Here is a 14,408-nt window from a genome sequence, read left to right as displayed (position 1 = left end):
GGTGAATTAATACAAGGCACCTTTCATTATCGAGACTCTATACCGTATCCCCGACGGCCGAAGCAATCACAGTGGCAATCTCCCCACGGCCTCTGATATAAAGGAGCCATGCTACCTTCGCAATTATATATTTTTCTCTATGATTTTAGCTAGGAACATTCATTCATTTTCCCCTTTTCACTTATTTAGGGACGAGATCGTAGGTAGCAGCATGGCCCAGACTCTCAACCCGGAAGCACTCTCAAGTTTATCACCAGAGTATCTGGCTGAGGATTGCCACGAGATCTGGTGGCGTTGGAACATTGCACTTACAGTCCTTATAACCGTTGTCTATGGTCTATTCAATATATCCCGAGTTTTCTTCGCAAAGTACAATGGCTGGGAAATCTGGACATTATATCCGCTCTCATATGTCTCTTGTATAGGACTTTGCATCCTATATTTTTGTGAGTGTCCTTTTTACCTCTCTATTAGCTATTACACCGTATAACTGCCTCAGCTACTAACTATGTTGCTGGAATTAGTCGCCATCGATATAGGGGGTGCAGGGAAACACTTGGTATACTGGGAAATTCACGATCCGAAGACTATCACCACATACCTTAAGCTTCAGACTGCGTCAGAGTTTCTCTATATGCTCACCGTAACGCTCCCCAAAGTCTGTATCATCATCCTGTATCTCCGTATCTTTACCGAGCGCAAGATCCGGCTTATAACAAAGATCGTCCTTGGAGTTGTAATCAGCAATTATGTTGCGATCGGTATTATCGCCATCCTTACAATTTGTAAGCCATTTGCCTACAAGTGGGACAAGACGATAGACGGCCACTGCAATAACCTCATGAATTCTTACCGGTATACCAGCTTACCGAACATCATCACGGATGTAGCTATTCTTGTCTTACCTTTTCCCATGCTTTACAAACTACAAGTAAGCCCGATGCGCAAATTTGGGATATTCCTTACTCTCCTAACAGGAAGTCTGTAAGTATATTTTCTACATCGGTGCCTTATATCGTACAGTTATATTTATCTACCTAGGAGGTATATATAATATACATATATACCTACCTATGCAACATATCCTAATTAAAACACGCTTTCTTTGTTTTGCTTACAAGACGTCTTCTAGGGGCCTTATAACCGCTATTGCTCGCTTCTCCGAGTACTTAGGGGCCGATTGGATGTTGGACCCAACATACGCGGGCAACAAGCCTATAATTCTCGGCATTATCGAATCACATGCATATTTCATCTGCTCTTGCTTACCTGAAATGCGACCTCTAGCGCGCGGGATCTATAGGAAATTTAAGCCCCATAAAGTCAAAGAGATTCACTACAACCCAAGTCCGTCCTCCCAGCCTGTGGGATCCAATGGCTATGGTTCTTCTGTCGGTAACCTCCATGGCAGTTACAAGACATCAATTTCGGTTCTCGGGGGACAGCAGGATTATACCAAAGGGGTTGAAAACCCTACTATAATTCAGCTCGATAAGACGGTTCAGGTGAATTATTCTCAAAAGCGCACTCCCCTAAGAGACATGGTCTAAACTCGGGGGGTGTCTGTATAGGGAAGGTCCATGGCAGCTCACACAATGTTCTTTGCCCTTATATTATAGTACTAAGGTGTAAAAGAAGAATTATGATGTACCTAGAATTTTATAGTGCGATACTAGTTGGGTACTTATTTCAAATCCCTCAAAGCTAAAAACCAATATAGACTATCTAGGAGGTACTTAGGTATCCTAATATTTAAAATAAAGTATGATCTTAATTTTAATAGGCACTTAAATGACTGTAAGCTATCTGCTTCTATAAGTAACGGTTGATAGCTTCGCCTCCGAATCTTTAGTGAAATACCCTTGGCTCTTTTAAATCTAGGAGGTAGCCTATGAGATAGACTGATGTCAAGATAAACTCCTTCTAGTTAGCCGCAAGAGTCGAATAAAGAAGGGCAAACGTGGTTAATGGAGATGAGTCCATGTGGGATCAATACCTAGCCCTACCCTTTGTTAGCAAAATACAATACCGCACTTCATAATCTTTCTCTGGGGGAGTGGCAAAGCTACATGAAAGATACATACCGGCCGTTAAACACGCCTACAACAAGCACACCTCCTTCCTCCAAATCTGTCCTTGGTATGAGGCAGTCTCGTATTGTCAGTTCCGCATGATTGGACGAGTTGTATAGCTTCGCTTGCTTTGAGGGGACTAGCAAGTCCCTTTCGAACTTCGTTGGTAAGTTTGTGGCTTGTGGTTATCTGTTGTTGGGTAATCTTTGGCTCCAAGGTAATGACAACAACGTGTTTGTCTTCGGCTATGGCTTGATCGACTGATTGCACTTCAAACTGTGTCCCTGGCGCGAATACGTATTCTATCTTCTTGGGATCATCTGACAGATCCGTTACGTATGCCGCCGACTCCCATACCCAAGATTCTCCGGGGGGGTTAGCCACCAGTAGAATTCCGTTGGAGTAATGCATGGCATCTTCTATGCTGTCTGTGAAGCTCCAGACCATCTTAGTTGTTATAGTATTGCCCGTAGAAATGTAGCTAGCCATTGCATCGGCGAATGCATAGATTAGCCTTTCGCTAACGGGGCCTTTGTTGAGGGGACATTCAAGGAATTCGATACCAAAGCGGTCGAGTCCCAGCTGACAGATGTCCACTTGCCCACTAAATAGTTGCGGCTTCAACAAAATTGAGGCGCGAGGGAGTGCTTGTGTTGCAGCAGACAACAGGCGGTTCTGTACATCGCTGAATTTATGAAGCTCGGTGCCGACTTTATCTAACTGCGCCTTGACTTCTTCCAGTGACTGCGCGGGGTTCATCATAAAAGAGTTCATGAAGTCAGGATTCTGCGGATCATACGGGGGCCAGTTGCTGTCCCAGATCTGCTCAGCGACGCTAGTATCGTCGATAGGAAAGGGAGTTGGTGGTATGCCGGTATACTCGAATATCTTCATGAAGACCATACGAGTGAACGAGGCAGTGGTCCAATCGTAGATACACATAGCGAGTTGAAAACTAAAGGGGGAAAAGGGGAAGAGTCTTTTGCCGAGCGCTTTGATTTCCTCTTCCGTCTTCCCTGGGGCGTCAGGGATGTTCTGATATGGAACATAATTCCTTTCGATCATCTTATTAATATAATTGACATCCTCTTCGAATACTTCAGGGAGTGGCTTGAGCTTTCCCGATGCGCGTTCATCTAAAATAAGAAACCTGTGTTAGTAAAGGTAATGTACCCAGGACAAGAAAGCAACCATACTCGACTCCACGGTAGGGCTTTTAACGATGCTTAGTTCGAAACCGCCATCTCCATCTATCCGGAGAGAGAGCTCAAACCATAATGGGGTGTTGTTGCCTGTGGGCGGAGAATCTTGATCTGTCTTGACAACTATTATTGAATCGTTGGCATTAAGCAACCTCATATCAGGTAGAGTTATCTCAGTAAGGTCAAGGAAGCCATTCTTATCAATTACCAATCGAGACGATGCGAGGTTACCTCCTCGTATGGAATCAACGGGCTTTCCATCACTAAACCAGAGATGAAAATCCGAATGAGTCTCAGTAATGCGCCACATGATGACTGAACGATCAAGATAGAATAGTATATTTCGAGTTAGTATACAGTTACTTCTCTAAGCTGGACAACTATGGGCTATATATATACAAGAGAAGTAACCTAATACTTCATAATGGATAACAAAGTTGCTCTAAGGGATCATAGCTCAGCTTGCACGAGGCCTTTCCTTCTTACAGGCCTTTCTATTCTGGTCCGGATGCATCTTCACCGATTATGTTGATAGCTGAGAAAAGATAATGATCCAGTAAGAACCTGTTTTATCACTTTTGGCGCTAAAGAATCAAGTACGGCTTATGTCGCGTATAGCGAAACTTACAGCTTGCAGCTTGCAGCATGGCGTTCAATATATTGAAGTGTGCTTAGCTGAACACGATAGAGATTTTACATAGGTCCCTAAACTGGACATCAATTACCTATAGTGTACCTTCCTCTACTTCTAAGACTGCGAAAGTTGAAGTACCTAAACCATTAGGTAGTATTTTGTTGCTTGATAAGACACTAGGTAGTTCATTCTGTTTCTCATTTGGGGGGGAGGGGGGGTATTTAAACTCATACTTGTTGGGGTAAGACAAGATTTCTACCCAAACCAATTACTATTGCCAAAGACCACCGAGTAGTTGCCTGTATTGAAATTGAAAATTGCAGTTCTTCGCCCCTTGCATGTTCACATTGTGGAAGGAAGCATGTACCGACTTTTACTCTATACTCCACTTGCCATTGCTATATTAGGTAGCTGTTTAAGTTTGCTGCTGCTTTTGACAGGAGGCTTCAGTAAGTACCCCTTCCACCGCAGGTTGTTAAATCTTCTCTCTCTCTCCCCCCCCCCCCCGGTGTCTAATGACACACCCCAGCATAGGGTGTACTACTAACACCGTCGCGCAACCCCTTTTCAACCCTTGACCTATTAAACTTACCTTAGGTACATCTAAGCTTATCTCAGTAAACTCAGACCATAAATTCGATATCGTTCGTAAGGTTGTACCTCCCCTAGCCACACCACTTTTCAACTAATCAAAACCCGGAACAACCTCTTAAAACAATATCGAATTTATGGTTTAAAATAGGTTTAAAACCTCGCACACTAAAATTATACGTTTAACATTTTAAAACAATAACATTAATAATAACATTAATAATATTATTAAAATAATAATATTAACGCGTTTTTATAATAAATAATAATTAATTATATAATAATTATTAACTTTTTTATTAAGTTTATGTTACACGGGGTAAATAACCGTGGTTATGGCATAATTATTATAACGGTTATAAAAAATTATAACGTTAATTATAATTATTATATAATTAATTAATTATATAAAAGTTATATTATATGTAATTATACTTTAAATAATTTAAATTTTTATATATTATTTATAATTATCGTATATTATTTATAATATTATTATAATTTTTAATAATTATAAGTTTAATTTATGTTTAAGTTTTTAATAAAAGTATATTAATAATAAATGTAAATTATTTATTTTATTTATTTTTTTTTTTATTTTATATAATTATTTTTAAAGTTATAATTTTTAAAGTAATAATGGATATTTATAATAAAAACTTATTTAAAACCGTTTTTTTAACTTTAACAATTTATTTAAATAACCGTTATAATTATTTTTATTAAATTTTAAAAATAAAATAAAATGTTATTTAATTTAATTTTTAAAATTAAATTAACTTAAATAAGTATAATATTATTAAACGTATTATTATAATTAAAACCAAAACTTTTATTTTAAAATTTATTTAAAATAAAAAAGTTTTTACTTATAAAGTAATTATAACTGTTAAATAAAATAACGGCGTTTTTATGTAAAATATTTTAAATAATAACATTATTATATTAATTAACGATAAGTTTAATAAATTATTTAATAAAATTTAAAAACATTATATAATTATTTAATTAAAAAAAATAATTAATATTTTAATTATAAACTAAATGTTTAAATATATTTAAAAAACAGTTAAAAAAAAAATTTTATTACTTATTATATTTAAATATATTAGTAATAACTTAATATTAATAACCGATATTTTTTATAAAATTAAGTTATATTTTAAATTTATTAACTTATTAATTATTATAAAGTTAAAAAAAGATTATTATAAGTATTTTTAACAAATTTACGCTAGTAAAATAAAGTTTATTAAGTGGTTTTTTAAATAATAAACGTTATATAAAAATGGTTATATTTATAAGATTTTAAAAATTAAAAAAAACGTTATAACTTTAAATTTTTTAAAAGTTATTAAGGTTTATTAAGTTATAAATTAAGTTATTTGTTAAATTAAAGAATTTATAACTATAAAGTAAATTAAAAAAATCCCGAAATTGTTAAAGAAATTTTTTTTATAATTTTTAACTGTTTTGGAAAATAACTTTATGTTTTAAAATCCATTTGCAAAAACTGGCGTATATTTTATAAATATATTATTTGATTTAAATTAAACCGATACTTTAAATATAACGGGTTAAAGAAATAATTATTTATGTTACGATAATTTAATAAATATTTATTTTTAATAATTTGTTAATTATAAAGTCTTTTAATATGTTATTATTAGAAAATTTAATTGTTAATTACTTAATACTTTTAATAAAAAAAAGCGTAAAGTAATTAAAAAACGTTATTAATTTATTAAATAAAAAACGTTTTAAATTAAAATTAAGTTAAAAAGTTAACGTGTTAAACTAAAATATAAACTTAACGATAAAAAACGTTAATTAAATAATAATAATAAATTAAACGGTTAATTAAATAATTAAAAAAATTATTTTAATAATTTAATAATCGTAATTATAATTGGTAATATAAAGATTTAATATTAATTTATTTATAAAATATATATTATATTAATTTAATTTAATTGTTATTTATTAATTAATAATATTGTTTTAAATATTTATAGTAAGTTTTACTTAATTAATAATAAGGTTTTATTAAAATTTAATATATAAGTAAAAGTTAAAAATGGAAAAATGGTGGAAGTTAAATTATTAATTTTATTTATTATTGGTTAAAATATTAAAGTGATAAAAGGTATGTTTAATAAATTAAACAAATTTAATATTAAAAATTTAACGTTAATTAATGTAATTATTATTAAAAGATTTTATGTTAATATTGTATCAAAAGTTATTTTTAAGGAAAAAGTAAAAGTATGGTATTACGGCGAAATTTATACTTTAAAGTATAAATTATAAGTTAATAATAAAGTTATTAAATAATTAATTAAATAATTTAATTTTTTATTTTTTAAATATAAATTATTTAAAATTTATTTGTTATTTATTTACATTTTAATTATATTTTAATTATATATTAATATAGTTAATTTTATAATTTATTTTATATTAACCGTAATAAAAAGGTTATTTACTTTTTTATTAAAAAAAAAAAACATTAAAGATTTATGGCATTTTAAGTTTAATTATTTAAGATTAAATGTTTTAAAAGTTTTAATGTATAATGTTAAAAAAGTAAAGATTAAAGGAAAACTTATAATTAAATATAAAACTTGCGTTAAAGTTTAAAGTAAACATATTATTTTTAAAAGAAAATTAAAGCGTTATTTTTTACGACCATTTTAAAAAATATTTTAAAATTTATTCGATTTTTCCGTAAAATATAACGGAATATTATAAATATTAACTATATTAAATAAATATTTAAAATTTATTATAATTTATATATTTTTTAATAAAATATAAAATAACGTTATATCGAAAGTTAATTAAATAAATAATTAAATAAATTATTAATTTAAGTTAAAAATATATAAATTAAAGTATAATAATGATATTTTAATATTTAATATATAAAAAATAATTTAATATAGTTAATAAATATTTAAAAAAAGATTAAACTTAAAGTTATTACCATTTATAACAAAAGAATTTATAAGTAAAATTAAAAAATTAAGTTAAAAGTTTTAAATTAAATTTATTAAAATGCGATTAAATGTTAATTTATTAAAGGAATTATGGTTAAAATGCGTAAAAATAATAATTTATTTAATAAACCGAAACTTTAATTAAAAAAACGGTTATAAATTATCGTTAAAAATATTAAAAAATTAATTTTGTTAATATTTTAAATAATATAATTTAAAAGTAATAAAGGTTTTTACGAATGATTTAAAATTATATTAAAGTTATATTTATATTTACAGTTATAAAGTATATTTATTAAACCGAAACGTAATTAATATAAAAGATAAATAAAATAAAAAGGTTTAATTAAAAGTATATATAAAATATTTAATTAGTTATAAAACTATTAATATATACCGTATATAAATCTTTTATTAATGGAAAGTTATTTTAATAAAAAATGTTTAATTTAATAAAAAGTTATTTTATAAACCTGAAAAAAAATCATAATTATTTTAAATATTTAAAAAAAAATTAATATATATTAACGAAATATAAAAAGATTTAAACGTTATTTTATAAAATATATTAAATCGATTAAATTAATAAAATAATAAACTTTTTATTTGTAATTATTTAATTAATATAATTTAAAATAAAAGGAATAAACCGACGGGAAAATTAAATTTAATAAAAGGTTAATTTAAAGAAAAAATTATAAATAATAATTTATGTTATATTTAAATAAAATTAAAATTAATTTTTAAGTTAAAAGATTTAAATACGGTAAATTAATAATAAAAGATTATAATATTTAAAAAAATATTTAAATTAAAGTAATAATTTAATGGTATAAAAAATATATTATAAAACGTTAATAAAAATTTTTTAAAAAGAAATATAAATAAATAATCGGGATTTATTATAAATTAGTTATTTGCGGGGGCAATTTTAAATTTATTAATTTATTAAAAAGTGGATATACCGGTTAAAAAACTTTACCGGAAATATAATAAAAAAAAGTGGTTAAAATTTATAAAATATAACCGATAAATAAAAAGTAAAAGTTTTTTTAAAAATAATAATATGGGAAATGTAATTTTATTAATTACCGTTTTAATTATTATAAAATATAGTTAAAATAAAATAATTATATTTAAAAATAAATTGTTTAAAAATTTCTTAAATATATTTTTATTTAATTAATAAAAAATTATTTATAAAAAAAACTGTAAATATAAAATAATGTACGCTATTATTATAATTATATTATAACCGAAAAATGTATTTAAATTATAAAATGTAAATAATTAAAGCTTTATTTATAAGTTAATGTTAATTAAACCGCCATTTAAAAAGTGGAAAAACTTAAAATATTACCTTTTAAACAAATAATTTAAAAAAAATGTTAATAGTAAAATATAAGCTATAATTATTAAAAACGTTTAAAAAGTTATTAATATAAATAAAATAAAATTAATATTATTATTAATAAAATAAGTATTTAATTATAAATTTAATGCCGATAATTTTTTAACAATATATAAATTTAAAGTAATAATAAAGAGAAATTTATAAAAAATAAATATTTTTAATAATATATATATAGTTATTTTAATAGTTAAAACGTTTAAAATTATAATGGTTATTACAGTAAAATTTGATTTAAAGGTTATTTAATACGATATAAAAAACGCTTTTATTTACGCGTTACGTAAAAATGGTAAATTTATATATATATAATTATTAAATAAATATAAATAATTAAATAAATATATATAATTAAAATAAGCGTTATATGGATTAAAAGATATTTTTCTTTTATAATATAACGAAATAGTTAAAACTTTAATAAATATTAAAATAATGGTTTTTATTAAAAAGTTATGTTTATTTTATTTTTTAAATAAATTAATATATATATTAGTTTATATTAATAATATATTAATAATATATTATAAAATATATTAAAAAATAGTTAAAGAAGTAATTAATTTTATAAAAAGTGTTTAAAAAATAAAGGAATAAAAATTAATAAATTAATATTTAAATATTAAAGTAATATGTAATTGTAAATAAAAAACGATTATTTTTAACCATAAAATATATATTAAAAAAATGGTTTAAAAATATAATTTAACTGATTTATTATATAATTTAACAATTTTAATGGTTATAATAAAGTTATTTAAATATAATAAAATAGTTAATAAAAAGATTATTAAAAAATATTAAAAAAAGATTGGTTTAATATTGTATATAATTATAATAATTTATTTAAAAATAATTTACGTAATATTACAGTTTTTTTACTATTTTACCAACTTAAGATTTTAATATTTAAAAATAATTAATTAAATTATTAAATATTTATATATTAAGTAAAAACTTTATATTAAATATAAAGGTAAAAATTTAAATTTTAAAATATTATTTATAATTAAAGATGTATTGTTTATTAATAATAATATAACGAAACGTTTTTTTTATAATTATATTATTTTTTTATTTAATAGATTAATAATATAAAAGGTAATATAATAAATAATTATATTAACTTTTATTATAAAAGTTAAGTTAATAGTTATAAAAAAAGTCGTAAAAAAAATTATTATATTTTAATGTTTATTTAAAGATATTAAATTAAATATAAGTAAATAATAAAAAATTTTTAATAATAATTAATAAACGATATAATTAATAGTTAAAAAAAAAGAATAAATTAATATAAAGTTATAATATATTAATATTTAAAATATATAATTATATTAAAAATATGTTAAAAAAACGTTTAATATAATTTATTTATTTATTAATTAAATGTTAATTAATAATTTAATAAAAAATTTTATAAAATAATAGTTTAAATATTTTAAAATATTTTTAAATTTGTAATATGATATTATTATTAGTTAATAATATAAAAATATTAAAAATATTATAATAATTTTCTGTTGTATTTTTAATTTTGTACCAATATTATAAATTAATAATTACCGAGATAATAAAAAAATTATATTAATATTTATTAAAACGGTTATTTAAGTATTAATTAAGTTTTATTATAAAGTTATTAAATTAAAGATAACTGGTATTATTAGTAATAAATTATTTAATTATTTAAGTTAATTTATTAAGTAAAAAATAAATAAATTTTAACCGTAGTTATATAATAAAATAAAGATAATTAAATAAAACGTAAAGTTAAAATAAAAAATTATATTTATAAACATTATTACGTAGTTTTTTTTTAATATTATTAAAATTATTATTATATTAAACCTTAAAACCGTTATTATTATTTATAAGGTTAATTATTAAACCGGTTATTTTATTTTTATTTTTATTAAACATTTTTGCTTTTTTTTTAAACTTTATATTTATATTTATATTATTATTATTTTTTTTAATAAAATTATTTAAATTAAAATTTATTTAATTTTTATTATTTTTAATTTTATTATTAATATTTTTTTCCATTACATTATTATTTTTATAGCTATTAATATTAAAAGCTTTATTTAATTTATTATAAAAATCTTTTTTATTTTACGTATTTTACGCCATTGCTTTTTTACCTGCCACAATAATTTCCCCGTTAATACATAAGTGTTTTTAAACCATTAAATTTTCCATTGTTTTTTAAAACGCCAGGTAAAAATTATTTGCCGTTAAAGTTTACTTAACTTTTTTTTTTAACTTTTTTGTTTAAATTTATTTATAATATTAACTTATATTAAAAAAATATATTAAATATATTTTTATTTAAATACGGCTTTATTTATAAGTTTAAACAAATATAATTGTTTAAATAATAGTTAAATAAAAATTAAAAAGTTAATTAATATTATAAATAAAAATAAAACGAAATAATTTATATAAATTTATAATTATAATTATTATAAATATAAATATAATATTTATTTAAATTACTTATATAATTATAATAATTAAGATTTAATTTATAAATAAAAAAAAAATTGTAAAAATAATAAAAGTAATATATATTTTTTGGAATAATATATGTTAAATTAACGTATTATTAAGAAATAAAAGTTATAAATTTAATAAAGTTATTAACTGGGATAAAAAATTAACGCTTTAATAAAAGGTTAATAAAATATAACCGATAATATAAATAATTATTAAATATAAAAAATAACGCTATAATTATTATATAATAATTATATTTTATATATATTATATAAAATTAAAAAATATAATTTATTTAATAAATTAATTAAAATAGTTAAAATAAATAAAACGGCATAATACTTTCCGGTATAAATTTTATAAAAATTATTTTTAATATAATATTTTTTATTGCGTTAAATAAAATTTAATATTAATAAAACGTTAAAATTAAAGTTATTATAAATAACCGTTATATTAATTATTTATAAAATAAAAGTTTTAAAAATTAAATTAAAGATTAAATAAAAAATAATAAAAATACGGGAAATAAAAAAATCCGGTTTTAAATAAAGGCCGAAAAAACGTATATAATAAACGTTAATAACGTTAAAAATTTAAATTTGTTAAATTTTATTATAATAAAATATAATAAATAAATACGTTAATAAATAAAATTATAAAAAAATAAAATTATAATTAAAATAAAAAGTTAAATTTAAAAAATTATATTGCATTAAAAAAAGGTTTAAAAAAAAAAGTTAAAAAAATAAATTAAAAAAATTTTTTATTTATATAAACTTTTTTTACCAAATTATTTTAAAGTTATTATTACGATAATGTAAATAATAATTATAATAAAAAAAATGTTTTAATATATTGCTAAAATATTAATGTAAATTTTAAATAATATATATAAATTTATTTATTAAGTTTATTTTTTTTATTATATATTATAATAATTATTATTTAATTCGTTTTTAAAATAAATTATTATTTATATACGTAACTTTTAATAATATTAATAAATTTAAAAATATAATATATTACTTTTATTTAAAAAATATATTACATAAAATAAATAACTGTAATTATAATATAATTATTATAATAATTATAAAAAATTATAACATTAATTATAATTATTATATAATTAATTAATTATATAAAAATTACGTTATATACAATTATATTTTAAATAATTTAAACTTTTATATATCATTTACAATTACCATATATTATTTATAACATTATTATAACTTTTAACAATTTATTAATTAAATTTATGCGTTTTAAGTTTTTTAAAATATTAAAAGTGGCCATAATAACTGTAACAATTATATTATAACAATTGTAACGCATTAACCGTAACATCGGTCGTAACGGTAGCCGTAATACATAACGATAACCGTAATAAACGTTAAAATTTGGTATAAATATGTAAAAAAAGTTAAAAATTTAAGAAATAATATTATTAACTTTAAATTATTAAAAAAAAAAAAGGATTTTATATTATATAATTATAAAATATTAAATTATTATATTTAAATATTTTATATAAAGTTTAATATTAAATAATTAAAACGTTAAAAATTTTTAAACGTTAAAATTTAATATATAAAAATATAATATTATATAAATATGTAAAAAAACTAAAAAAATAAATTAAATATATTATTAACTTTAAATTATTAAAATTGAAAATATTTCGTATATTATTATGGTATATTAAGTTATTATAAATATAATATTTAATTTTTTTATCATTAACGAAAACGTTAAAGACCCTTGCATTGCCGTACAGCCTTAAACCAGAAATTTTCGAATATTTTGCCCGTAATCCACAGGTACAAACACACAGACCACGCGTTGCGTGGCGCAGGCGGGCGCAGCCCGCCTCGAAAATTTCGGGTCTGAGGTCACCTGAGATAAATCTAAGCCAAGTTTAATGTTGCACTTCAACCACGATAATCAAATTAAATCAATCGTATGAACATAAATATTCTCATATATCTATATATATATTGATGTGAAGGAGCGTACATCATAAATGCCAAGAATATAACTCATTTATTTTTCCAACCAGTGAACGAAAGCCTCAGTTCACTATGCTTAATGCCAGATTATCCAAGATCGTGCTGCCAAGGCACTGCTCTCCTTCATTAGGTAGCCACGTCAATCCTCCCATATCTACAGGGCGGATATTCTCCAGATCGCTCTCTAGCCTTTATATCGATGAACGGAATTAGACAGCAGAGCAGATGATCTTCCACGAGGCCCAGTTAGCGTTGGGCGGGGGGACGTCGCTGCAAGTGCTGGTCTCGAGACGTGTGGTGCCGGAGGTGCAGATGTTGTTGGTAAAGACGTAGACTATTATCCCGGTTAGTTAACATATTCTCATCGCCAATATTAGTTAATACGGAACCGGAGACTTACAGCTGCAGCTGTCGGCGGCAGGGCTGTTCATGGCCTCCAAGACGACGGACTTAACACCGGGGGGAGAGGGCACGCCATCGAAGGTCTTGCAAGCGTTGGCGTCGGACGCGTCGACGGTGTAGAATCCCTGGTTCAGCTCGCTGCAACCTTCAGCGCCGAAGACGCGGAACTGGGCGAGACGGGCACCGTCACGGGGAACGGCGTTGGCTTTGGCGCCGAAAGCGAGGGTGGCGGCAGCGGCGAGGAAGGTGGTGAACTGCATTTTTGTGATGATGGTTTAGAATTGAGTAGAATGTGTTGGTGATGTTGAGAACGGGTGTGTATGAGTTGTTAGATGCTTTGTTATCTGAGACTGATCGATTGGAGGCTAGAGATCGCAGTCTCTTGCCTCCCTTTTATAATGACATGAGGTCTCCTCATATCATATTGTCGGTGCCTAAAGTCCATGGTGTCTAGACATTCTGTATGTAGGCTTTGCATCTCGCGATTCCCGCCCGTTGATTTTTCGAACACGATGTTTCCGCGCATCTGATCATGCAAAGCGACGACGCAAGGAGTGCTCTGTGGACTGAGCCCTAGGAT

General features: G+C 24.5%; 3 protein-coding genes across 3 annotated transcripts; 1 reads left to right on the top strand and 2 right to left on the bottom strand.

The window, feature by feature from the left end:
• Positions 1-211: 211 nt before the first annotated feature.
• F4817DRAFT_367479 (uncharacterized protein) lies at positions 212-1,550 on the top strand (the record flags this gene model as incomplete). The annotated part of the gene is made up of 3 exons (XM_049307129.1): positions 212-446; positions 525-984; positions 1,133-1,550. The coding sequence occupies 3 exons, from the start codon at positions 212-214 to the stop codon at positions 1,548-1,550; spliced, it is 1,113 nt and encodes a 370-aa protein (XP_049162629.1).
• A 78-nt stretch (positions 1,551-1,628) lies between these two features.
• On the bottom strand, positions 1,629-3,642 carry F4817DRAFT_212704 (uncharacterized protein). Its single transcript, XM_049298715.1, has 2 exons — positions 3,269-3,642; positions 1,629-3,208 (listed from the first exon to the last, which is right to left on the bottom strand). The coding sequence occupies exons 1-2, from the start codon at positions 3,582-3,584 to the stop codon at positions 2,091-2,093; spliced, it is 1,434 nt and encodes a 477-aa protein (XP_049162628.1). The 5' UTR covers positions 3,585-3,642; the 3' UTR covers positions 1,629-2,090.
• Positions 3,643-13,529: 9,887 nt separating this feature from the next.
• F4817DRAFT_212680 (uncharacterized protein) lies at positions 13,530-14,310 on the bottom strand. The gene is made up of 2 exons (XM_049298714.1): positions 13,827-14,310; positions 13,530-13,760 (listed from the first exon to the last, which is right to left on the bottom strand). The coding sequence occupies exons 1-2, from the start codon at positions 14,086-14,088 to the stop codon at positions 13,636-13,638; spliced, it is 387 nt and encodes a 128-aa protein (XP_049162627.1). The 5' UTR covers positions 14,089-14,310; the 3' UTR covers positions 13,530-13,635.
• Between the last annotated feature and the right edge of the window lie 98 nt (positions 14,311-14,408).

This window comes from Daldinia loculata, assembly GCF_022478755.1.
Source record: "Daldinia loculata strain CBS 113971 unplaced genomic scaffold F4817scaffold_5, whole genome shotgun sequence".
Lineage (NCBI taxonomy): Eukaryota > Fungi > Ascomycota > Sordariomycetes > Xylariales > Hypoxylaceae > Daldinia > Daldinia loculata.
The sequence above is the reverse complement of the archived record's forward strand: the minus strand, read 5'-3'. Positions and strand labels throughout refer to the sequence as shown.

Excerpts from the sequence above, each read along its gene's own strand:
- F4817DRAFT_212704 (XM_049298715.1), bottom strand. The coding sequence starts at position 3,584 with ATGTGGCGCATTACTGAGACTCATTCGGATTTTCATCTCTGGTTTAGT. Across the intron at positions 3,209-3,268 it reads AAGCCCTACCGTGGAGTCGA|ATGAACGCGCATCGGGAAAG; the intron begins GTATGGTTGCTT and ends TTCTTATTTTAG.
- F4817DRAFT_212680 (XM_049298714.1), bottom strand. The coding sequence starts at position 14,088 with ATGCAGTTCACCACCTTCCTCGCCGCTGCCGCCACCCTCGCTTTCGGC. Across the intron at positions 13,761-13,826 it reads TGCCGCCGACAGCTGCAGCT|TCTACGTCTTTACCAACAAC; the intron begins GTAAGTCTCCGG and ends CCGGGATAATAG.